General features: G+C 39.5%; 2 protein-coding genes across 13 annotated transcripts in view; one reads left to right on the top strand and one right to left on the bottom strand.

Annotated features, from left to right (window-relative positions):
• LOC121715455 (WSC domain-containing protein 2-like) overlaps positions 1 to 23,706 on the top strand; it is a 189,310-nt gene extending 165,604 nt beyond the window's left edge. For 8 of the 9 annotated variants that reach the window (XM_042101216.1, XM_042101223.1, XM_042101221.1 and 5 more), the window contains 3 exons: positions 17,175 to 17,339; positions 17,443 to 17,643; positions 22,971 to 23,706. In XM_042101216.1, the coding sequence (XP_041957150.1) occupies positions 17,175 to 17,339; positions 17,443 to 17,643; positions 22,971 to 23,323 (719 nt within the window). In that variant the 3' untranslated portion in view covers positions 23,324 to 23,706. The remainder of the gene's footprint in view (positions 1 to 17,174; positions 17,340 to 17,442; positions 17,644 to 22,970) is intronic. The other variant, XM_042101222.1, reaches the window with a different exon arrangement.
• Positions 8,925 to 11,650, bottom strand: LOC121715456. Of its 4 annotated transcripts, XR_006033604.1 has the most exons (5): positions 11,459 to 11,642; positions 10,406 to 10,500; positions 10,068 to 10,166; positions 9,300 to 9,423; positions 8,925 to 9,119 (listed from the first exon to the last, which is right to left on the bottom strand). XR_006033604.1 is itself a non-coding variant. In XM_042101224.1 (4 exons), the coding sequence occupies exons 1-4, from the start codon at positions 10,740 to 10,742 to the stop codon at positions 9,098 to 9,100; spliced, it is 630 nt and encodes a 209-aa protein (XP_041957158.1). In that variant the 5' UTR covers positions 10,743 to 10,792; the 3' UTR covers positions 8,925 to 9,097. The 4 variants fall into 4 exon arrangements, 3 of the variants coding, with proteins under 3 accessions (XP_041957158.1, XP_041957159.1, XP_041957160.1); XM_042101224.1 differs by lacking the exon at positions 11,459 to 11,642 and having other exon boundaries at positions 10,068 to 10,214; positions 10,406 to 10,792; XM_042101225.1 differs by lacking the exon at positions 8,925 to 9,119 and having other exon boundaries at positions 9,229 to 9,423; positions 10,068 to 10,214; positions 11,459 to 11,650.
• Positions 23,707 to 25,106: the final 1,400 nt, after the last annotated feature.

Raw genomic sequence — 25,106 nt, 5'->3', positions numbered from 1 at the left:
CAGCCACTGTGCGTCGCTCTGCCACTGTACATCGCTCTGCCTGCCGTCCCTTACATAATTGTTGCCGAGAGTAATCCCAGCCTACGAATTCAATAACAAAATAAATCAGGCATAATTAAACATTACCTCGATTTAGGCTACTTGGGTATGGCTTAAGGCTTGACTACACGAAAATCGAAATTTGCTGTCTACATTATTGTCAGTGTTGGGGTTAACGCAACTACGCAAATCAAAACAGTGGTGTGATAATTGAGCCAGTAGAGAAATAACTGTTCAGAATTAATCTGTAGCCTTGGGTAGGCTTCTGCAGAAAACAATGTTGTTGCCGATTTCTACTATCTGGCTACGTTTTTAACAGGCTACGCAATAGAGGCTTAGACAACTATGACCCACGTTTTGGTTTCGTAAATTAATTTGGCCTACTTCTTGACTGCAATGTAGTCAATTGACTGCTTGACATGTCATTTTTATTTTTCTGTACAATAAACAATTACATCTGCTTTATGCCGCAGAATTACATTCATATTTGGCTGACTGCAGACGCGCCACTTCCCTCCCCATATTCCAAGATTAAGATAGTATGAAGTGCTTTTTGTAAAAAAATAGTTAAAACGAATAGCTATTTGCAATTTGACAAAACACTGGTCCTCATTTTGCGAATGCGAGGACGATATGAGCCTGTTGCATTTAGTTAGATGTCCGAGTCACGCATAATGTTTGAAAACCACTGGCTCGTAATCACAATAATTTAACACACGACAGTTGGATAACCTACTTCATCATGTCCCCATGCCTACATTTTTGTGAGTAACATAGAGATCGTTAAAAACAATAAAGTATGGCTCTCCGTTTGGGACATCGAAAACTTATATTTTTAATAGACTACCGTCGAAGATGCTGACTTGCAAAAGCCTCGGGATAACACGTTATCTCCACTATCATCAGTCATGCCCCTTGATCAAAGTGGGGAATGAAATAAAAGTTTGAGAACCACTGGCTTAACAAGTTACCTACAGTCCAGAACACAGAATCTGTTGTAATATTCTGATGATCGGCGATGATATCGGCAAATGTTTGTTTTCCAAAGTAAGAATTTCACTTCACCATGCACCTTCGACAATACCTGGCCTACCTGGTATCATTACAAACATTATTCTGTGTCCTAAAACTGGCATATTTTATGGCATTGTGTCATGTAAGTTCGTTGCAAAATCGAGAGAAATGTGTGAGGTGGTCAGCGGGGGACAATTGAGACACACATTGGATTGTGTTATTACTTGAACACTCCACACTATCCACAGCTGTGGTAGGCCTATCAGGGGCAGGAGGATTACTGTCAGCGCAGGCTTTATATAAAATTCTTCAACAGAAGGCCTCGAATGTTGTCTTGTTTGTGGAGCGCTTTGCTTCGCTTCTGTAAATTCGGCTTCATTGAAAATGAGGGCTTCCCTCAATGACCCTCCGAGAATAAATAAAGGTTGAATGAATTAATGAATGCAGGCTTGCCCAAAATAAAGGCATGTGGTTTGCGCAGCCTACAGTAAATAACAGACCCGCCAGAATGTGCGTTATGATGCTTTTTTACGAGCAAGATGTTTTGGTACCCTACGCACACTGCATGTTCTTAAATAACAATGATCATCAGTAATATTCGACCATTAATTTGGGTAAATGGGCAAGCGTGACCACCTTGATTGGCTGATTGGCTGATGATTGTAACGCGGGCATGATTCCAAACAACAACAAACATCTCCCTTACGATGATGAGTGACAGGTCTCAGAATGCGTGCGCTACACAAGGACGGAAGATGATGAATAACTGGGGTCGTAGGCTCTTCACAAAGGCTTTTATCTTACTACTAGGAGTAGGCTACTCCTAAATCGCACTTAAAGATTTTAGATTGGAGTTTTCTCTTAAAAGTTATTCACAAAGCCTTTCAGACAACTCCTAAACTAGGAGTGAGTCTTCGTGGCTATGGGTGACGTCATTACTCATGTACGAGCTTGACTGAAGTAACCACCTTGATTGGCTGACGATTGTAACGCGGGAATTCCAAACACCTCTCTTCCGATGATGACTGACAGGTGACAGGTCGGAGAATGCGTGCGCTACACAAGTAGTGCGAAGGACGGAAGATGATTAATAACTGAATAAAAAGGCCTAGCCTAAATGAATAAAGAGTAAGGCAAAACAAATAGCTTAGTAGCCTAATGAAACATGGGCCTATGGATTGATGCAGTAGCCTACCTTTGCAACATTATTAAATGAATCTGTCACCATATCCCTAGGCTACGTTTGCAAAGAGGAGAACATTTTAATTTGATTCACAATGAAACGTTACATTTCATTTACATGTTAACAATGAGTAGTTTTGGTTGTTGTTGGTGGCGTTATTGCATCCCTTTTATGAATGCAAAATTGTTCCCTTGCGATTGGAAGCTCCTGTTGCGCATAGGCTATTTCAAAACATTGCAACGTAAAATGCCACAAAAAAGCTGTTTATGAATAGGTCTTAGTGAGTTAGGAGTCCTCTCGACTTAAGCTGTCCCAGACTTAGGTGCTACATTTAGGTCTAAAATGCTTCGTGAATTACTTTTTGTGAAAAAATTACTCCTGAAGTCCTGAAGTTAGGAGTGACACGCCCATTATTTTTAGGAGTTGCTCCTAAATTCGCCAGTTAGGAGCTACTTTTAGCCTTAAAATTCTTTGTGAATACGGCCCCTGAATAAAAAGGCCTAGCCTAAATGAATCAAGGCAAAACAAATAGCCTAGTAGCCCAATGAAACATACGGATTGATGTAGTATCTTTGTAACATTATTAAATTATTCTGTTACGATGCCTACGTTTGCAAAAGAGAACATTTTAATTTGATTCACACTAATGTTACATTTAATTTACATGTTGACAATGATTAGCCTAGTTTTGGTTGTTGTTGGCGGCGTTATTGCATGTTAGTTATGCCTACAATGCAAAATTGCTTCCTCGCGATTGGAAGCTCCTGTAGCTGCATAGGATTTCAAAACCGCAGGTTTGTGAATAGGTCTGTGAGTAAGGAGTCATCTTGACTTCTTTTAAGCTGTCAGAGGTGGGAAGGTGTGATTTTTTGGGGGAAGGGCCGGATTAACTGGGCACAATTGTCTGATGGCCCCCCTTCCCCCCAGCCAACGTGAATCGGGTGGTTAGTTAATAGGCCTATCGTGAAGATTTTTCCTGCCATCTAAGGCACGAGCGCATCTGTGAGGCCAAGCCTCACCAAGTAGCTCGTTTGTTTACAACTAACATTCCATTTAATTAAACTGCTTTATAGGCTATGCCGAAATAGTTTTCAACATTTTGAATATTAGAGTCGGGTGAATTGAAATGTTCTCAAAGTAGCCTTATGGCTGAAAGCTGCTTGGGACCCCCTCCCCCGTCAAGCAATATAACCATACAAACGCGCTTCCTGCACTCATTGTTTCAAAAGGAGTAATTTTGGCTTTGTCAGAACTGAAGAGCTGTGGACGACACGGCACGGTATGCCCAATGAAAATAAATTAACGCAACGCAACACAACACAACACAGACCCCGCTTCTCTCGCGTCAGTCACTGACATGAACGAAACACAGAACCCGCTTCTCTCACGGCAGTCACTGACAGTAACCTAGAATAAATGCATGGGGAAAAACACTTCCCCATGACAAAGACATCGTAAAACACTGAAAGTTAATATTTTGTCACTAGCAACATTCATCTGTCCTTTGTCAAATGTATTATGTTCCAAGTACCCTATGCGTAATTCTGCTTCATAAAGTTGAACAAATACATTTGCTTATTTCACAGAAAAATATAAATAGCCAGTCTACAGTGCAGAGTTGGTAAGTTATGGTAGGCCAACCTGCAGTGAACATACAAACAGGGGAAATTATTTCTCTTGCAGCTGAGTAGCCTCAGGTGCGCACGTAGACATAAGGCCGAACATGCAAGCGCCAATGAATCGTGCTCTCACGACAATCGCGCCGTTAAACTTAAATAGGTTAACATCACTCTAAGTTCGCCTTCAAGCAAGGAAAACGATGATTTGAAGACATCTGTTTCGTTGGAAGGGCAAGGGGTAGCAACAGGGCAACACAGAGACAGGCCCGATGGCAGGGCTGTTATGAGAGTATTAAAATATGGGATATTCTACGGGAAAACATTAAAACGGCAAGACAGCGGGGAAAGTTAAAATACGTGATAAACACGGAAAAAGTTGGCATGCATTGTTTCGGTCCCCGTGCACAGGGATTTTTTTGTCATACTATTAATCACATATGATTATTTGTGAAATTGTGCAAACAGGCGCAACACATTTGAAAAGGAAGGACTGGTATGCAAGCTCACGGGAAAGATTGATTTAAGAACGTTATCACAAAGTGTGTGGCTGTGGCGCGGGCAGAAGACAATTGGCAGGGGAGGGTCATGTCTTTTTTAACAATTCTGTCGGAGGGTCATTGAACAATTTCTAGCAGACAAGAGAGGGTCATGCAACTTCCAACTGAAGCACTCAAAATTCCTCCGGTGGCCCCTTCAATAAATAACGACCAGTCCCTAGATTGCTGCTGGGCTATATGTCTTGGTTCTGTTAACAACTCATTGTCAAACGCATAGCCTATCTCGCGGTTGCATCCATTACAAACAAACATGCACTGTGAACGTCTGGGATTGGGGAGAGCACTAAATGCTCTACTGAATAAGCACGAAGTCAAACCTTTAAATGAAAAACACTCTTTAATAATCCAAAAAAATAAACCGCTAATGAAGTAAACTTGACCATCAAAAATCGTTTATCGCTTGTAACTCCGTGATACCAGGACGTAACAGGAAGGCATTTGGCTGAGCAACGGAGGTTAATATGCTCCATGTTTTGTCCAAACTGTCTATCATCGTTGCACTCGGAGAAAACCGGAATGTTTCATTCGTCCCCGTTTCAATCGTCCCGGTTGTACCTACTCAAAACGCAGATAGAACCTTATTATTCTAAGGTAGCGAAATAGCGTTCAGCATGATTCATGCCCAATTAATTCCCCCTGTTAAAGTGTTCGCCTTTGTAGTTTGGTTTCGTGATAGCCTATGATAAACGGCTTATGGCCAAATATGTGAAAACGTTAAAATACAGTAGGCGATAAACCCGGAAAAAGTTGACAGTGATTTTTTCATAATCACTTTGGAGGGTCATAGAAAAATGTATTGCTGGCGAGGGAGGGTCACGTCTTTTTGGACTAATGCTCCCAAAACTCCTCCGGTAGCCCCTTAAATAAATAACGAACAGTCCCTAATGAAGTAAACTTGTGACCATCAAAAATCGTTTATCGCCTGTAACTCCGTGATAACAGGACGTAACAGGAAGGCATTTGGCTGAGCAACGGAGGTTAATATGCTCTATATTTTGTCCAAATGATGTCTGTCTATCATCGTTGCACTCGGAGAAAACCAGAATGTTTAATTTGTCCTGCGTCTCTACGGCTGCAAACGGGATTCACTCGCAGTTAACCAAATATTTCTTTATTAGGGCAGAGCAGGCATATTTCTGGCTATTACATTATTTCTAAACCAGTCTGCTAAAGTCTGTAGTGAAGTCTGTGTAGGGTTTTCCAGGCTCCATTTCTTTTTACGAGACACCCTGCTCACTTGAGCCATCTACCGGTTGTTTGGGTTGTTGCAGCGTCTCACTGGAAAAATACAAATTAAAGTCGCGTGATACCGCGTGATCCCACGCGCGGACCGCGAGTGAAGCTGGCCAAATCGAAGCACTGCCCACTGTATGGAGGTTCTACAATCCTTCAGTTAGGGACTACACCCACTTTTCATCTCCCCATTCTTCATATTCTAGAATCGACTATTTTCTTATATTTGGTAGGGATGTTGGTAGAGTGCAAAGTTGTCGTATCGGAACTATTGATCTTTCAGATCATTGCCCAGTGTACATGACTCTTTCTGACGAGCGCAGGATGAAACCAGGTCACTGGAGACTTAACTCCTCTATACTGAACAAGGACAGGATAGAACAATTTGGTAAAGACATTATAGACTACTTAAAAGATAATGATAATGATGAAGTCTCCCCTCCTACTCTCTGGGATGCTTGTAAAGCAGTAATGAAAGGAAAGGTTATAGCAACAACTTCCTTTTTGAAGAAGCAAAGGACCAAGAGACTCAATGATCTTCAACTTGAATTAAAAAAGCTGGAATTTGAACACAAGCACTCACTTAATCCAGTCACTGAAGTGGAAATGAAAAAGATAAGGAACCAAATAAATGAAATACTCGGACTAGAAATTCAAAAGAAACTGATCTACACTAAACAAAAATATTATGAGGGCGGCGGTAAATACACAAAACTATTGGCCTACAAACTAAAAAAACAAGAGGCAGACAACACAATATTTAAAATAAGGGATTCAAAGACTAAAAATATCCTACAGGAAACAGAAGAAATAAAAAACTGTTTCAAGGACTACTATGAAAAATTATATTCACAACCTCAAGTACACAATGACGACAAATTAGAATCAATGCTCCAAGCATTAGATCTCCCAATTGTGACAGATGATCAAAATTCAGCTTTGAAGTTACCTATATCTGAAGAAGAACTAGCCTCAGCTATCACTAGACTAAAAGCTAATAAGTCTCCTGGTGCTGATGGATTCACATCAGAATGGTATAAGAGTTTGAGGGAGGCATTGACACCTATTCTGCTTAAAACATTTAACTGGGTCCTTGAAAAGGGTGAAATTCCTAAGTTTTGGAGGGAGTCTACCATCTCTGTTATACCAAAAGGAGGAAAAGACAAGCTTAATTGCTCTAATTACAGACCAATTAGTGTCTTAAACATTGACTATAAACTATTTGCTTCAATCATCGCCAAAAGACTAGAGAAAGTTTTGCCTATCATAATAAACATGGATCAAACTGGTTTTGTGATGACTCGCCAGACTCATGACAACATTAGGCGATCTTTACAGATCATCAGACATATAAATCAAAATAAAATAGAGGCCATGCTGATCAGCATAGATGCACAAAAGGCGTTTGATTCTGTAAGATGGAAATTTCTCTTTAAAGTTATGGAGAAATTTGGTTTCAACAAACGATTTATTAAGACACTAGAAGCCCTCTACTCCAAACCAGAAGCTAGATTAAAAGAGATCCACAAGACAAGGCTGCCCGCTAAGTCCACTTCTGTTTGCCATTTTCATAGAACCATTAGCACAGTGGTTCAGACAAAATAACCTCATCACAGGAGTTCAATTGGAGGCAGGTGAACAGAAACTGGCTCTCTTTGCAGATGATATCCTTATCTACCTGACCAACCCTACAGACTCCCTACCGAATCTGATGTCAATTCTGGAAGAATATGGATCATATTCAGGCTACAAAGTTTTAATAAGCAAAAAACTCAAGTCCTTAACTTTCACTATAATCCACCTCACTATCTTCGCTCAAGGTATCAACTTGATTGGGATAAGAAATGCATAAAATACCTTGGAATCTTTTTGCCTATAGACCTATCAACATTACAGGAAATTAACTATGGGCCACTTAAGAAGGTAATTATGGATGATATAAATAGATGGAACTTGATTCCTTACTTAAGTATCTATTCACGTGTAGACTCAATTAAAATGAATATACTACCTAGACTTCTGTATGTATTCCAATCCATACCTATTGAGAAGCCCGAACATTACTTTATGGAATGGGATAAACTTCTAGCTAGATTCATCTGGGCAGGGAAAAAACCTAGAGTAAGGTACAAAACAGTAAAACTGGCTAAAGATAAGGGAGGGCTTGCTCTCCCATGTCTACTAGATTATTACAAGGCTGCTCAACTTAGATTTTTAGTCGGATGGTGTACGCCCAGTTAGATCAAGGTGGAAAGAAATAGAATGCTCAATGGGAGGGAGATGTCCAATGAGTATGTTAATTGGTGACTGTTCACTAATTGACCAAATTTCTGATCCCAGTAATCCCTGGATATCTTGCTCCCTGAGGTTATGGGATAAAATAGCTAAACGACACCATCTAAAAGACAGGATGGGTATCTTCAAATGGTTTGCCTATGACGCTGATTTTATACCCAGTATCCACGACAAACAATTCCTTGTGTGGAACAACAAAGGTCTTACGACATACAGCTCTTTAATAAAACAAGATTTAGTGCTGAGTTTTCAGGAGCTGAAGGACCAATTTGGTTTAGAGAATCAGGACCATTTTAGATATCTGCAAATCAGAGACTTTATTAATAAATCTTTTATAAGGAAAGAGAAAGAACCTTGTAGAAACATTATTATCGACATCTTTCTGAAAGCCTGTGAAGATGTAGCTTACAGGAAAATAATTTCTAGACTATATGTTGCTCTTCAGGCCTTGGCAAGAGACAATACAATGTCAGTCAAATCCAGGTGGGAAAAGGAGAGTAGCTTGTCATTATCACAGAAGGAGTGGGAAAGGATCTGTGCACATCAATGGAGGATGACAAGTTCACCCTCCTGGAGATTCTTTAGTTGGAAAAACATTATTAGATTCTTTTATACTCCAGCCCAAAAGGCAAAATATTCTACTCTAACTAACTGCTGGAGATTATGGCAGATCACTTTCACATTTTTTGGAATTGTGCATTTGTTGGTCCTTTTTGGTTAAGTGTCCATAACCATTTAGAACTTGCTTTTAGCATAAGAATTAACTATGATTTCAAAACATTGTATCTCTGTGACTTTGAGGAACTTCAATGTGGAAAACTAGTCAAATATCTGTTGAGAGTCCTATTAGTGGCGGCTAAAAAGGCCTTGACAAGAAAATGGCTTCAGAAGGCCCCTCCTACTGTGGATGATTGGATTGATGTTGTGTATGATATCTATAATATGGAGAGAATTACTTTCACATTGAGAAATCAATATGACAAATTTTATGAAAATTGGTTAAGTTGGGTTTATTATGTGTTGGCAATAAGACCTGACTTTGTGTAATTTAAGTACTGCAGGCTTCTGCTCCTCCTCCGGGTGCGGTTTTGATAGCTACTGGAACTGGATATCACAAGGGACCTTGGTCAGACAGGTAACCAAGAACCCAATGGTGACTATGAATGAGATCCAGAGTTCCTTTGAGAAGATGAGAGAAGTGTGAAGAAGGACAAACATCAGTTCAAAATTGTTTTTACACAACAATTCTACTACCAAATTTAGGATTTTCTTGTCACGCTGCAGGCAAGTTGTGTGAGAGGTTATATGTGCACAACAATGCTTCTACTTTGTTTTTTCACATTACAAAACAAAACATACCCATGCATTTCAACAATGTGGCTGACCAGGATATGATGTCGTCTTGTGCAGTGTGTCAAGGGGCTCAATCTCTTATACTCCTCCATTGTTTCCTCTCCCCCTGAACTCTTCTTCAGAAGAGCTCCTGGACCATTTATGGGTAAAAGAGAAACAATAACGGTGATACACTTGTAAAGAGAAAACTTACCTGTACCCTCTAAAAACACAGGAGATGTATTCAAGTGTAACTTAAGATTACAAACAACCGAGGGTCTATTTAAGTGTGGTAGTAAAATTGTGTTAATAATTGGTGGAGTTTTGAGCAAGTACGTTTTTTGCGTTAACACTGAATAGGCATAGGCTACAGTGAAAGCTAAGGGTGCAGCAAGCATGTTGAAAAAACAAACGCTATTTTAAACCACTGGCAGTGCTCAAAATATGTACACTTGGTAGTGTGGTGAGGGTCTCTACAGACAAACTAAAGTGGTATAAACTTTTGAAAGTGTACAGGGAGATTATAACAAGACCTGTATCTGAAGGAAGAAAATTGCCTAGATTCGTGTTCCGTTAATGTCAAATAAGCGGGCACGTTCGATCTTGCAGCACTGGATCTACAAGCAGATCTGGCTGAATCTAAAAAACATGCCTTACGTTCAGCCAGATCTGTGTAGTGCTGCAAGATTGAACGTGCCCGTTGATTTGACACTTCCCGGAACACAAAGCCAGGCTTCCGCATTTGGAGGACAGACAAGGATTTCTCCTAGTGAGATTTTAATTTTAAATGCTCACCCATTTGGCCTTTTTTGCTGCATGGCCGAGGTGGCAGAGGTGTTCTCTCCTGCACCAGGAGATTGATGTCCCTTGTTTGAAGAGGACCTCTCCATATCACTTCAGAAAAGTGAAGCATTAAAGTAGAAGAACCTGCTGGCCCAAATTCTGCAAAAACACAAAATTGGAATCTTAAAGGGTTGCTTTAAGAATTTAACAAATTCAGTTTCCAATTTTAGTTCATTTAATTCAACTAAAGGGTACCTTTTTTTACCTTACCCACTGGCCAAGTGATCTGATATCAGATGCATGCAAACATTGATTTCAAATTTATTAGCTAGGCTCACATAAAACCTCACCTTCTTCAATGAAACTTTCATAAGAAAAACCAGGCTGCAGTTTGAGGTACTTTTTTAGTCCACGGTACTGGACCTTGATGAGCATTTTGCCAACCCTGTTAAAACAAACAAAATCCATAATTATATAAACACAAGAACCACAATTGACTATCAGCAGTATATCAACTAACTTAACTAGCAAAGGACTTCCAAAATTCATTCTGACATCATTTACCATGTAGGCTACCAAATGTTTTAACCGCAGACAAACAGAAGTGTTTATGTGTTCAAATATGTTAACATAATCGCTAAATAACCCAAATAAAACCAACAGACACTTAACTAATATCAGTGCCATACTATTACTGAGAATGGACAATGCACCTAACCTTAACCAACAACACTAACAGTTACCTTACACCACGTGTATGCTACAAATGCCTAAAAGAATGCCCTGGTGGTCTCAGCTAACGTTAGCTACGAGCAAAATATATATAACCCGAATTAAAAGCAAATAGTGTTCAGTTCAATCAAACGTCAATTAGTTGACAGACTGCTTTAATTAGTCAGTCAACAGATCCCTTAGTGCCAGACAAGCATTTGAAACCACACTAGATCGCTTAGAACAGTGGAGTCCTGGCTAACTAATGTTAACCAGCTACGTTAGCATGTTAGCTATTCCCTCAGTGACTATTAAAATTCCAACCGTCTTTTCAAATTCGTTAGAAAAAGATTAAGACGTCATCGACTCCAATATTATATTAATGTCAGTTTAGAGTGTCCCAATTATTACAAATGATTATAAACTCGGCCATTTCAAATTGATAAGGTTATAATATAACCTACCGAAGTTAAGGTTAGCTTGCTGGTTAGTTTACCAACCATCTGAGTAGAAGCTAGCTTCTACAGCTAACGTTAGCGACCTTGCTACTGTTAAGCTAACTTCACCAATATTTCCTAGAAGGTCAAACACGTTGGTATGAAAATATATACCTGCGATGTGACATTACTTAATTTATATTTGTAGTAGTTTTCATGCTAGCTTTCCCAAGTAGCAGGAACAAAATACTTTACCTTTTACTATTCCATGCTGAACTTCAATGGCGTCCGTCTTCGAGGCATTCTTTTCAAAATCTCAACTGAAGGACTTTTTTCAGATGTTCAAAATATTTGAGGAAAAGGCTGCACATTTATCAGCGAGAAATTGTGCAACTTCCCACAATTCTTTTAGGGAACATTTTCTCTGAATATTTTTCTCGCAAATGTAGTTGATTTATTTGGGGAAAAACATAATAGACGACTGCTTCAAGAAATTAAGTCATACTTGATTTTTTTTTTGTGTAATTTCCTTGGCACCAGGATTCATTTTTTACAGTGATATCTTTACAACAACAACGCCTAATTACGTCCTATTAATTTGGACAAATTTATACAGCCCTATAAAGGCTAAAGTTACCATTAGTTTTGTTCCAATTTAGCGTTGTGTATGGCTTTAAACATCGTGTGCGCTTTAACATCAGCCTATAAGCATTACTCCAGCTGCGCTAAGGTTTTGACAAGCACCACAAATTTGCCTACCTTGTTGTAGCCCTTCTGAAATAACTCCAAAACTTTGCTATGTTCCCTCCATCCTTTCGTTGTTTTATATCCATGATGGCCTTGAAGTCTTGAGTTTGTGAATTCGCTTAAATAAGCTTATTAAGTGCTGTTAACCAGCAACCATAGACAGTAAAAGAAAGCAGCAAGTAGCCTTCGCTACAATTTCTGTAGTTGCTGCGTCCATTCATTGTTATTCTCTCTCCTGCTCAAACAAAAGTTGTGCGTGCATTAAGTTGATGATAACGTGTTTACAAACTCTACATAAAATAAATATTGTAAATAGCCCACTGTCATGCATTTAATGGGATACTGTGCAGAGTTGGAAAGTTAGGTCAACTCGGAAAGTGTTTCTAGTTGCCTGTTGGTAAGGTACAGCCGTAGCTCACACCTGCAGGAGCGCTTGCTTGGGCGCCTGTGTTGCGAACACATTTCCACGAATCACGGATGTGTTGATGACATAAATTAGGAAATATCAGAGGACTTAATGAGATGAACTGCATGCCGCTTCCATTAAACCCAAATGCCCCAGCAGCAGCACAGGAGAGGAGAGCTTATCTGACAGATCTGCATTGTCTATAGTGAGGTAATGTTAGATTACATTGTAAAAATATCACCATGCTCGTGATTCAGTGAGTGATCCCAAAACATCGGAAAGTGACATTTCTGTATTACATTTTGTCAAGAGGAAAAATCAATAGCAAACTGTTCACAACTGACTATAGCACTATGAACCGTTCCTGGTTGCGCCTGGCAAATCCACCATCATAATCCGCTATGGAACAAGCGTGCCAGCTTTTAAAGGGAATGTGAGATGACGCTCTGATTGGTTTATTGCACGTTACGCCCAAACCACACCCATGAATAATGTAACTGCTACAGACCACCCCATTTTAGATTTACGTCGGGCGCAACAGTCAATATTCTGCCGGTAAAATAGAGACAGCGCCCAAGATCCGCCCACAAAGCGATTTGCGCGAAGTCAATTGCGTTAAAGTGCAAGGTATAGCCCAATATCTCATTGCTTTGTTCTAAGCACGACAATACATTTAAATGTAAAAACAGCTTGCCATGGATGCACACACAGTGGTAAGCTCTGCTTTCAAGTTTATCCAGCGTAGGCGGCTTGCCATAAGGTATGTTAAAACCACTTGCCATGGAACTGCCAGGTCATGGACAACTTGCAAGCAACCTAATCTAACGAGGGACTCTGCTTTCAAGTTCATTCAGTGTGTTCCCAAATGCTTCAAGAAATTCCCCCATAACACGCAATAGTTTTAAACATGTTACATATACCGGTGTTGAAGTGTTTAGATTTAGGCGCTAGTAGGCAATTTAACAGCAACGATGCGCTGACATTGGCTACCCCCTGTCAGATCAGCTTAATTACACTGTAAAAAGTTTAACGTAAAATTTACAGCAAGTTGCTGTATTTCACTCTACAGTACACCTACTGTATATGAAATCACAGTACCTATGCCTGATACTGTAAATGCAAACTACAGTAGTTCTACCAGTGCTGTAATGTATACAGTATTGAATTGTCTACCGTATTTTTAATCACAGTACTTATGGATCATACTGTAACTTAGTACAGTAGTAATACCAGTGCTGTAATATTATATACAGTAATTTTGGGAAATTCATATCCTGCTTTATCTACAGCCAGGATAAATTTGACTAGGCCTAGGTATGGTTTAGGCTACACAAACTTGCATAAATAACCATTGACAACTTGTTATCAGTTTGAAAAGCAAGTACATTTATTCACTTTTTTCCGTTTAGAAATTTTCGTGTGCTGCATCCTAACGTTAGACCAACGGTTGCAGTCAGCCTGATCCACCACCAGTAGCAGAGTGAAGCAGCACCTAGCAGAAATAGAAGAAAAAAAGATAAACAGTGTTAGATAACAATTTCAACTGAAACTGAAGGCTACTTACAAGTGAAACCTTAGAATAATCATTTATATATATACTGTATGTTTTTTGAGTTTACTGTCAAAATGCCAGGCTGAAGATGGTGTTAGCATAACTCAGTTTCGCAAGGTATATTTAGCTGCTAACGTTAGCCAGCTGGGTGAGCTCATTGATGATGTTTGCTTGCAGCAACACATAGATATATGTACTGATTACGATGAGTTAACGTTACATAAGTTAGCTGGTAGCAGCTAAAACTCCACGTTAACGTTAACCAGCAGCACATCATCTTCAGCCTAACATTGTGACAGTAACATACTAGGCCTAGCACTACTAGCGAATGTTTTATATAAATTATATGAATATAATAAACTGTAACTTACTGAGAACTAATGTAGGCCTAATATAAATGAGACTGCCAAAACGTTAACGTTTCACAGCAACAGCAACTATGATAGCTAGCCTAACGTTACTTACTTAGTTGATACAACAAGCATGGATGAGTTTGTAAGTTAGACAGTACAACGTACATAGACTGTACACATGGCAGAATTTAATGTAGTACAATTTCACAATGAAACATTAACGTTACATAAATAAATGCTTGCTTACCATTAAGGTGGAGCTGCGAACTTGACAGTGCTGAACACCGTTGGTCTGACTGACTGAACTGTTGCTCAAAAATGATCTCCCGCCGCCGGACAGTTCAAACGTCGTCGCCCGGTGCACGTTTCAATCACCACGTCAAAATTTCCCAGTAAACCATAAATCCATGACTTTTCAATATCTTTTCAAAATGATGATTTGGATGGAAAATCAACATAATATCAATGTCACCTTGCTATCTGGGCGCTTAACTTTGTATTTATGTGCAAAAAGAAAACAGAAAACCCCAACTGATTTTCCGCCATGTTTTTTCAAAATTTTCAAAAAGCTGACAAGTGAGGGAGGAGTCAGATTTATTACTGTGTTATGATTCGCAGCAAATTTTTAGTACTGTAGTTTGACCATTTTGACCATAATTCATAGCGAAACTACAGCAACATACTGTATTCACAAATACAGTACACATTTTTCTCAAAAACAGCAGTGATGCTGTGAAAATCACAGAATCTTGTTACAGTGTAGCGATAACGTACGGAGATGGTTCCGTAGCCTCTTTGACAGCTCAGTAGGGGTGGGCGATATGGACAAAAAATAATATCTCGATATTTTTGGTGATTTTGACGATAACGATAATTATCCTTTAAAAAAATCCTTTAAAAAAAATTGTAGAAGTCTGAATTACTTTACAGCTCATTATTTATGAATAGCATCAATACAATAATAACCTATCCTGTGACTTTTTAAACCAAATCAACCAATGCATTGTCACTCTGACACATTTCCAATTTTGCCCACTTGTGTGTGTGGCAATGACATGGTCTAGCCAGCTACATTAAAGAAGATGACTAGGCCTAACAGTTTCCCAAGAGAAAGTCTGAAGCTTAAGAAAGTTAAGTTTAATAGAAACTAATGCGTTAGCTTATGGCTAATGTATATGAGAAATCCCATAGAGATGCTAACGGTTAGCATAATCGATACTTAGATATTTAGAGCGAACTTCAGTCCATTTACAAAATGGTTACATGAGAAGAGTTCTTTGTTTACAACTGACTATTAAAATACTCAAAGGCAAATGTTTTCTCTCCATATAATACCATGTAGGAAAAAATGTGACTGTCTCATTAATGCTACGTGAACAGAAGTAGCTGCACAAAATCCCAAGTAGGCTACGTCTGGATCTCGCTACACAAAATAAACATTAGGCCTGCGTGTGACAACGTGGACCCACTAGCGATCATGTGACACTTGCTCTGCTGCAACGGGGCTTCTCTTGCATACACCTCCTGGATTTAGTGAATGTATGGGGGTTGCAATGTGTGATTTTGAGTGTTTTTTCCCCATAAGTAATTTAAATACTCGATAATGTAAATTTGCACATCGTTAAAACAACAATCACGATATTATCGCAGACGATATATATCGCCCACCCCTACAGCTCAGGGATATCAATGTATGTAACATATTTATGTTTTTGCGAGCTAACTTTTAGCATGATCTTCATATTCGTTGTGATGCTAAATGGGCCTCATACACATGAAAGATTAATCTCATGTCATTATGTTGTTCGGATAAAGTTTAAATAAAGTTTTCATATTACAACTTTGTTGATAACATTTCAAATAAATGCCAGTTGAGCGCATTAGCAAGGTTATTGTGTAAAGTAAAGTGTTTCATAGCCTTTTGCTACTGCTAGATTTTAACAGGAGCTTGTGATATTGGTTTAAAGTAAGCTATTTGGCATGGGCTCAGGCAAGCTGTCAAACACTGTCCACTATAGCCTATGTGGTGCACCCCTCTGCTTTAAGCTTATACATCTAGTGTTTATGTTAGCTTATTGTATCTGGATGTGTTCAGAGAAAGACGTTAGAGATGGCGCATTATGTGCAGTGAAAAAAAAACGGCAGAGATTTAATGGCACCGAAATGAGGCACTGAAATCCACGTTGTTATTCAATGTTGTTACTACCGTTTGCGTCGGCACTGGTGCCATATTAGAACCGTGTTTCGGTGCCCAACCCTTTTGTTCTGCCTTTAGTAGAAGAAGCTATATATACAGCGGAAGTTGTGTGGTTAAAAAGCAAGTTAAAGCAAGATAAACCGAACACTGAACAACTCACGTGTGAAAGTGGCATTAATATATATATGTCTGTTAGAGATAGTTACAGACATTACATGGTGTCGGTATGGAAGTAATGGTGAAGTTTAGAGCGCTGAGTGAGTTTAAGTTTGAGAGTCCAACAGAATGGCCAGAGTAGAAATGGCGATTTTGCCGCTACCGTCTAGACACGAAACTTAGCCAAGAGGATGGAGAGATCCTAGTGAGTGCGCTTATTGCGCAATTGGGCAGTGGAGCTGAAAAGATATTCAGTTAATTTGAGTTTGGAGAGGAAGATGATAAGGAAGACTTTGATGCGCGACTGAAGTGGCCATTTGAAAGTGATGCCCACTTTGTCCTTGAAAGTGATGCCCACTGTATCAGTGAAAGCAACAGCAAGCACACTTTTGCATATTTATATTTCTCTCTCTCTCTCTCTCTGGAAATGCAGCCGAACAACGGCCCTTAGCTTTTGTAAAATCACTGGGACCTACGGCCTCTTGAGGCTTATTTCTTAAAACTAGCATCCCCATTACTTTACTTCTCCAGTTCACCAATTTCCTTTTCTTTCTTGTTAGATCATCGCTGTATGGACCGTAGGTTCCTTCCGACTCGCTCCACTCAACTTGTGGCCTTGGCCAGTTTTCCTGGGGCAGGGAATACCTGGACCCGTCACCTCATTGAGCTGGCTACAGGGTATTACACAGGAAGCTACTACTTTGATGGTTCCTTGTATAACAAAGGTGAGTATTACAAACAGCCATACTGAGCCTTAAATGAGTATGAATTAGTTGAGTAAAACATGATGGCAATGCAACATTATTTTTGGTGTATTGCTTTACTTAGGTTTCAAGGGGGAGCGTGATCATTGGCGCAGTGGCAGGACTGTCTGCATAAAGACCCATGAGAGCGGCAAGAAAGAAATAGAGGCCTATGATGCCAGCATCCTTGTAATCCGTAACCCATATAAAGCCCTGATGGCTGAATTCAACCGCAAGTATGGTGGTCACATTGGATTTGCTTCCCAAGCTCACTGGAGGGGTAAAGGTTAGCACTTGTATGATGTTCAATAATGTGTAATTTCATGTTATCTCCAAAACCTATATTATTCATAGCTAATACCACTACTATTGCATAATAACTAGTATTGCAACTAACTAGCAAATTTGTTTTGATAAGACGTCCTTAACATTTTTATAAGATTAACACTTAATTAGATCATTCATTTGCATGAGGAGAATTTTAATTGAGGACAAATGGCAGCACCAAGCAACAATCAAACAAAGCTGAGCACATATGCTCTAGGTAGCAAACAAAGGTGTAGCTACTCAAAAATAGTACAGGAAACAGAGCCTTCAAAAGTTGAGATACCTCCACCCGAGGTAGAACAAAACACAACCATGCTTTTTTATATCTTTGATATGTCTAGTTTATGAAATGGATTGTTGTATAAAAAATATGAATGGTATTTGAGTCTTCCCCATAACCGGAAATTGTGAAAATTCCGGATTCTGCAAAAAGGACATTATTTGCTTTGTCACTTATATGTTTGGAAATAATGATCAGAAACTCACCAAATTTGGACTGTGTGTCCACAGGTAGTTAGTCCATACAATGAAGTGATAAATTAACCAATTTTTATGAGTATGTAGCCAATACATACCCTTCAACATACATGGAATCTAGGCAACCCAATGAGCAATAAAAGAAGAACAGTGACCACCTTTGGAGGTGTATCCCATTTCGACTTCCAGCCCATAGTCAATTTCAATTTCAATTTATTGTGCTTATATAGCGCCAAAACATTACACATGTATCATGGCGCTTTACAGAATGTAGGCAATCAGAGAAAAAGAAAAGAGGGAGAAAAGAAAAGGAAGAAAGAAACAAGGAAGGCCCAGGGGCGAGGAAAAACTCCCTAGAATTGGAGATACATATAGGAAGAAACCTTGAGCAGATCCACGACTCAAGGGCCTGACCCATCTGCCTAGGGTCAATACAGACAGTAAGGTCTGTAAACAATGACAAATGCATATGACAGTCAGGTGTGGAGAATAGGACATGGTGTTTAAAGCACCTGAGGTGAAAGTTACAAGAGGTGGGATGATTACGTATCTGGTATGATAAAGCATTAATCATGATTTAGTGAGAGAAAGTGCAATAGTCCGGCATCGGAATTGTCCAGGAAAGAAAGTTGTCAGGGGGCAAGTGGTGGGTCAGCAGACAGGCCAGAATCCGGGCAGAGTTGTCATAGGCAGGTGATGGGGCTGTACGGGCCAGGAATCCAGGTAGGGGGACAGTAATACAGCAGTCAAGGATGGGACTTCAGGTGGGATGGGTAAGAGGAGGGCCAGGCACACGGATGGTTGATGACTGGTGATGATATACCTCACAAGTGAGGTACAGTAAGGGAGAAGAAAGAGAAATGTAGGATGGGTTAGTATTACTTGAAATCAATGTGGTTAATGTCAAGAAGTGATCAGTGGTGCTATATATTGTCACAGTGAGAATGGGCGAGAGGGAGAGTTGAGAGAAAGAGAGTAGGGAAGAAAGGGGGGGGGGGGGGGGTTGTACAGCATGGCACAGTCAGCACAGATGTTCCTATATACTATCCTAGCCACCTGATTATGGTACTCCATGTATGCCTTCCCTGCCAGCGTCTTGCATCATGCTGTTATTTGTTGGACTGTCTCAGGGGCTTCCTTACACAGCGTGCACCTTGGATCTTGCCTTGTATGGTAGACCCCAGCAGGGGCGTATCAAGCTTTTTAAAAGTGTGGGGGTTCTGGGATAGGGAAGTGAAATAATCCCGGCCAATGATTATGAGCCACTTGGCCCCTGGACACAGTCATGAAAATGGCCCCCTGCCCACCTCAGAAAGTTAAAACATTTCCATGTATTCATTTAGCAGACACTTTTCTTCCAAAGTGACTTAATGATGTTTTCTAAACAAAGTTCGGGAGGAGCCCTTAGGGATGATTGACAGCAATTAATCACCTGTCTTCCGCCGCCAGGCTATTTAAGCCGGCCTCCTTATCCATACGTCACACGCCGCGGCGCTCGCAAAATTATCCCTCCTCCTCCCCTTACTCCTCCATTTCACTGATAGCATCTTCCTTACATTGGGGGGTGCAAGCGGCCATCGCTCTATCGCGATCTCCGCTTCAGCCATTCCATGACCACAGCCAGCTACCATGCCAAACACGCGCTTAGCTTATTCACTCAGTATAGCAATCATGCCGACGGGCGAACTAGTGAACATAGAGTATGTCAATTCTATTACAAGGGACTACACTGACTCCAGAGCAACTTTGACAAACCAAGTTTAATTATTATATGATTTAAAACTCATTTGCTCTCAACAAGGGAAAGCCTAAATGAAACCATTAAATGTAAGTGAAGCTGCAAACATGAATAGGCCTACACAATGAGGCAAACTACACATCACAAGAAAGATCAACTCAATGGGGCTCAATAAACGTGAATTGCTTTCACTTCAACTTCAGTTATTTACGATATATACGATAATGGATAGTAGCCTATGCTAACCTCTGGTTAGCTGGTTCGGTTGATTTACCTTGTCCCTGGTGAATTTATATCTTGACCCATTTGTCTTCAATTTAAGCCCTGAATGATCATTGTGCTGCATGTAGAACTTGAGATAATGAGTAGTATGTAAGTACAAATAGTTTGAAATTTTGTAGAAATCTCTAGCTGCACAGGTTAACAGACATCCCTAGGTCACCAAATTTCTTGAGCGTTGCTTGCTGAGATATGAGCGGCTTCAGGGCAGCTTCAGGGGCTAATAGATTTGAATATGGCTACGAAAAGCACAACTTTTCTGAGGCACTTGCTGAAGATCATGTGTATTAAAATTATAATAATATACGGGAAGTAAGTATACTGTATAGTAAGTATACTGTATAGTTATTGAAGATCATTTCGAATAGACATAAAATACATTTGATTCAACAGATACAACTTCCTTATATAAATCAGTATAATATGAAAATTATATACATCTATAAAATGTATTATTACTTATGAAAAGCTAGGAATACAATCAACTTCAACATCACTCAAAAATCAATGTGTTCTAAAACATTTGAAAGTGGATTACATAGAACAAGCCTGTTGAGAATAAACACATGTATACACAAACTCACACACACACACACAAAGAGGAGGATAGGGAAAGGTGGGGTGGGGATCCTGAAGGTTGAACACAGAAGACCTATGACTCATAACGAAACGCATCCCCTCCTGTAGAATGCCAAATCTGACAGCAATTTTGTTTACCAAAAAAACGTCACCTACCGCTACACTCCGGGCCATACAAGCTACTAGTGTTATTATGTATTATTTTTTATAACAAAGCCAACCATTTTTCTTTGGCTCATGCTGTACAGGAATATGTACTTGATGAAAAGACGACAGATTAGAAGTTGGAGCAGCTGAAGGCGAGGCTGAAATTTTGACGGAAATGCCTGCCAGCTGTTGTGAAGTCTTTCTGGCTGTAGCTACCAAACCTAGGTTCAACACCAGATTCAGCATTGCCAAACTTGAAATAATAAGAAACTACTGACAACGGCAATGTCAATGGAGAAAAAGTGTACGCAATATGTATTTATCATTTGGTCAACGCTCCCTGATCCCTTCAGAGACTTGGTTCCCCAGTAGCAATGGATATTAGGGAAGGAAGTGTAGCCCCATGCCAATGATAGAAAACTGTGAAAGTCTTCTGGAGTCTCTTCGTCCCATGCCCCTGCACTGTGTGTTTACATACGATGGCCTACTAAGCACAACCTCCCACCCGTTCCGGTTGATAAAACCACATATGCCTGGGACAACAACATATAAAAAACTACATAACAAGTCTATTTCACAATGTTTTAGTGGCAGTCTACACCACCCTATGCACGCCACCTAAATCTATACCTTCTTCCTCCATCAGCAGTCAGCTACCTCTTCAGGCCTGAAACGAGGTCTGTGTAGGTCTTTCATCCTCCATCTGAAACAACAGTAAAATCATACAAATGTAATACCTTTATTAATTTACAAAATAAAATCAAAACTACAGATGTATGTGTGTGTGCACATACATACACCAGAAGAGGTAGCCTTGAAACTATTGAAGCATTCTGAGTAACTCAAATATTCAGAAGTATGAAAAGTAATTTTATTACACATGGGTTTAGCTGCCCTAAATCTGATTGCCTGGCTGGCATCAAGATAAAGACAGATTACATTTCACCTAGTAACTGCTGAAAATGCAATAATGACATTTCTGACATAATATGTGATTTCACATCATGTTTTCTATAACTACATATTGAGAGGACTAGAAAAGCTATCAAGTCATGTCATTTTAGAAAATGTTGAGACAAGCACGTCTGATGTTTGTCATTTAGAAGTTAGCAAGCTAAATCAGTTCACTACAAACTGCCTAGCGAGGTAACAACTCGAGGACAGGCAATAAGTTAATTAGCACTACATTTCTGACAGAATATGTGATTTCACATCTTGTTTTCTACAACTACATATTAAGAGGAAAACAAATATCACTCAACTTATTTCATGTAGAGAACCGACGCAAACAAACAAAGCGCCCATTGATTTATCCAGCTTTGATGTGCTAACGTTATACTGACTTGCCAATAATGCTTACCTAACAAGCTAATTGGTACTAGAAAACAAACTTACTTACAGGTTATATACTAACAGGTTTTTAAATGAAAATAACTGACATCAAAAGCAAACAAGAGTACTGCAAGCAGTTCAGAGTAATGCAGCTAGCTAAAGTTACATGACCATGCACTTAGCCCCCGCTATGCCATAATGTTGACGTTGATGAGAAAGCATATTTCTGTCAAATAACATGATTTTAGGACTACAAATTAAGATTAACCATAACTACAACCAATCTAAAAACATATATTACCTCAGTTTATCCAGCTGTGTGGTTTCCAGTCGAGGTAAACTCCAACGAAGTGCAGGTGGCATCTGGCTGTCCATATCAATATATACGACTGAAGTGAAAAGGTTTTTTTCACGACTGATCTTCAAGTATCCAAAAGATTTCGCGCCATAAATCCCTTAACCAATCGTATCAAATTGAAGCTTATGTTGTCAGCATTACGGGGAAGATTTCAGAAATAAAATCAGTCATTGGACAGCTGAGATATTAAATGATTGGTCATTGTTAAACTTTTAACGAAATTAGAACGGTCGGCCTTGTAAGGGTTAAGGCCGTAACAGAAACTTCCACTAAAAGGAACATTTAATAGTGCTGTCTCAGTGCTGTGATCATTTCAGAAACCACATTGAAACATTTTGGAAATATAACTATTGCTCCTTTTGTGTGTATTTTACAGAATGGCCAGAGTTTGTGAACAATTATGCACCATGGTGGGCCTCACACACACTTGACTGGCTGAAATTTGGGAAGAAGGTGCATGTGGTCCACTTTGAAGCACTGAAGAATGACCTTTTTGCCCATCTTAAGACTATGGTGATATTCCTAGGTCTGGAGGTATCAGAGGACAGATTGCTCTGTGTGGAAGGGCAGAAGGATGGAAACTTTAAGCGGTCAGGCCTGAGGAAACTTGAGTACAATCCCTACACTCCAGAGATGCGGGCGATGATTGATGGCCTCATAAATACAATTGACTCTGCTCTCAAAAAAAGGAAGATGTCAGGTGTGCCCGAAGAATACAGACCAAGATGATAAAGACTTTACACTTCTCTTCCATCCTTAAACCATTGATACCTTTATTGGTCACCATACTAATGGACCAAAGAGTTTCATGGAATATGGAACTGATCATTACAGTTCAGAGCAGACTAAATTGTACGGGTTAGATGATTGATCTGTATAAAATGGCACTGAAATGAGTGAATCTAATGTTATTCTCTCATGCACACTTGTCTTAACTCTGCAACAGTCTAACTGAGACAAATTTACCACTTTACTGTATATTTTTTGCACTTTATTTGAATTTGCTTAAAATGTTACCTTATTTTTCTCATAAAAAGAATAAAATTAGTAAACTGCCATCCTGTAACTTAAAGCACTAGAGATCCACAGTAGATTCTTATCAGTGTTTATGTTGTCTGTTATCAACAGAAAAATAAATAAAAGAAGAAGAAAAAAGGTGAAATATGGTCATTTTAGTTTCAACCATTAAGAAATATATAAGTAATATAAAACTAGATACGCATAGTGGTATAAAATATAACCGCCAATCAGTATACGCTTGTCTGCATTTGTCTCCATCTCCTACTCCATCCCCTACTCTTGCAACTCATGCAATGTGTACGGTATGTAAGTGAGTTTGTGGATGTGTGTTTGCTTTTTGTGTGTATGCATACTTCTGTGTGTGTGTGTGTGTGTGCACGCTCGTGCTTGTGTGTGTGAGACAGTCCTGCCTCACAGTTCTGCCATCAACATCTCATTTCTCAATGGGAAATGGCCCCCGGGGAACAAACATATTTTCCATTTAGGGTCTAGTGGGGCTAACATGCCCACCAAGTTTCATGTGCCACTGTTTTGGTGTCCTGACAACTCCTTGTGCCCAACGTGTCTGATTTTCTGAAGCACTGACAATGTAAAGCATGTATTGTAGGCTACAATACTATATAAAAAACGCAACCAACACTTTTAGAAAATGGAAAGGGAAAATTAAAAAGATTCGCAATGAGAGTTGGATGTACAGTGGGTCCCATTTTCAAGTGGTCACTTCATTCACGCTTTCCGTGATTCACGCAGCTGCACGAGGTGGCAGCTTAAATCTGCTTTAGCATTGCCGGTAAACAGGGCAACGGACTACATTCAAAGGCGTTGCAAGCGGCAGTGTGATTGATACAAAACGATACTAATGATCACCTTGTTGAAGTCATACAGTAGACTAGGCTAAATCAGAGCCAATTTTTTTTATCAAGCTGGGGCCAGAGATGATGACCTTTGGCGAACAGTTTAGGCCTACTCAAAATGAGTAAAACTAAATTTGGCGAAATCTCGCACTTTTTTCCATTTCCACTTTGCCCAGTCATTTTATTAATTCCAATTGGAGGAAAGAAAGACACATGCAGTTTTCTTGTTTAATTAATCGGAGTGTCTACCCTACGAATAGCCTTGGCCACACAGCTGGGCTATTCACACCCTGTGACATAACAACAAAAACACGTTGCTCGCTTGCACAAAAAACATGGCGGACATTTCATTTTTTCAAAGATAGATAGATACTTTATTGATCCCCAAGGGGAAATTCAAGGTCTCAGTAGCATACAAACATCACACAACATGCACATACAGCAGAAAAAGTAATATAAGTATTTAAATATAAAAAACTCCCCTGCACAATAGAGACAGTAGAAGATAAAAAAAAATACTTAAATACTAAAAATACAAAAAAACTAAATCAAATATATCATAGTGTGCTTTTAAGGATGATGAAGCATGAGGCTCTTGCAAGGTACCTGGTCTCACTGCCTTGATCATTAATTAACTC

Source organism: Alosa sapidissima, chromosome 8 (assembly GCF_018492685.1).
Source record: "Alosa sapidissima isolate fAloSap1 chromosome 8, fAloSap1.pri, whole genome shotgun sequence".
Classification (NCBI taxonomy): Eukaryota; Metazoa; Chordata; class Actinopteri; order Clupeiformes; family Clupeidae; genus Alosa; species Alosa sapidissima.
The sequence above is the reverse complement of the archived record's forward strand: the minus strand, read 5'-3'. Positions and strand labels throughout refer to the sequence as shown.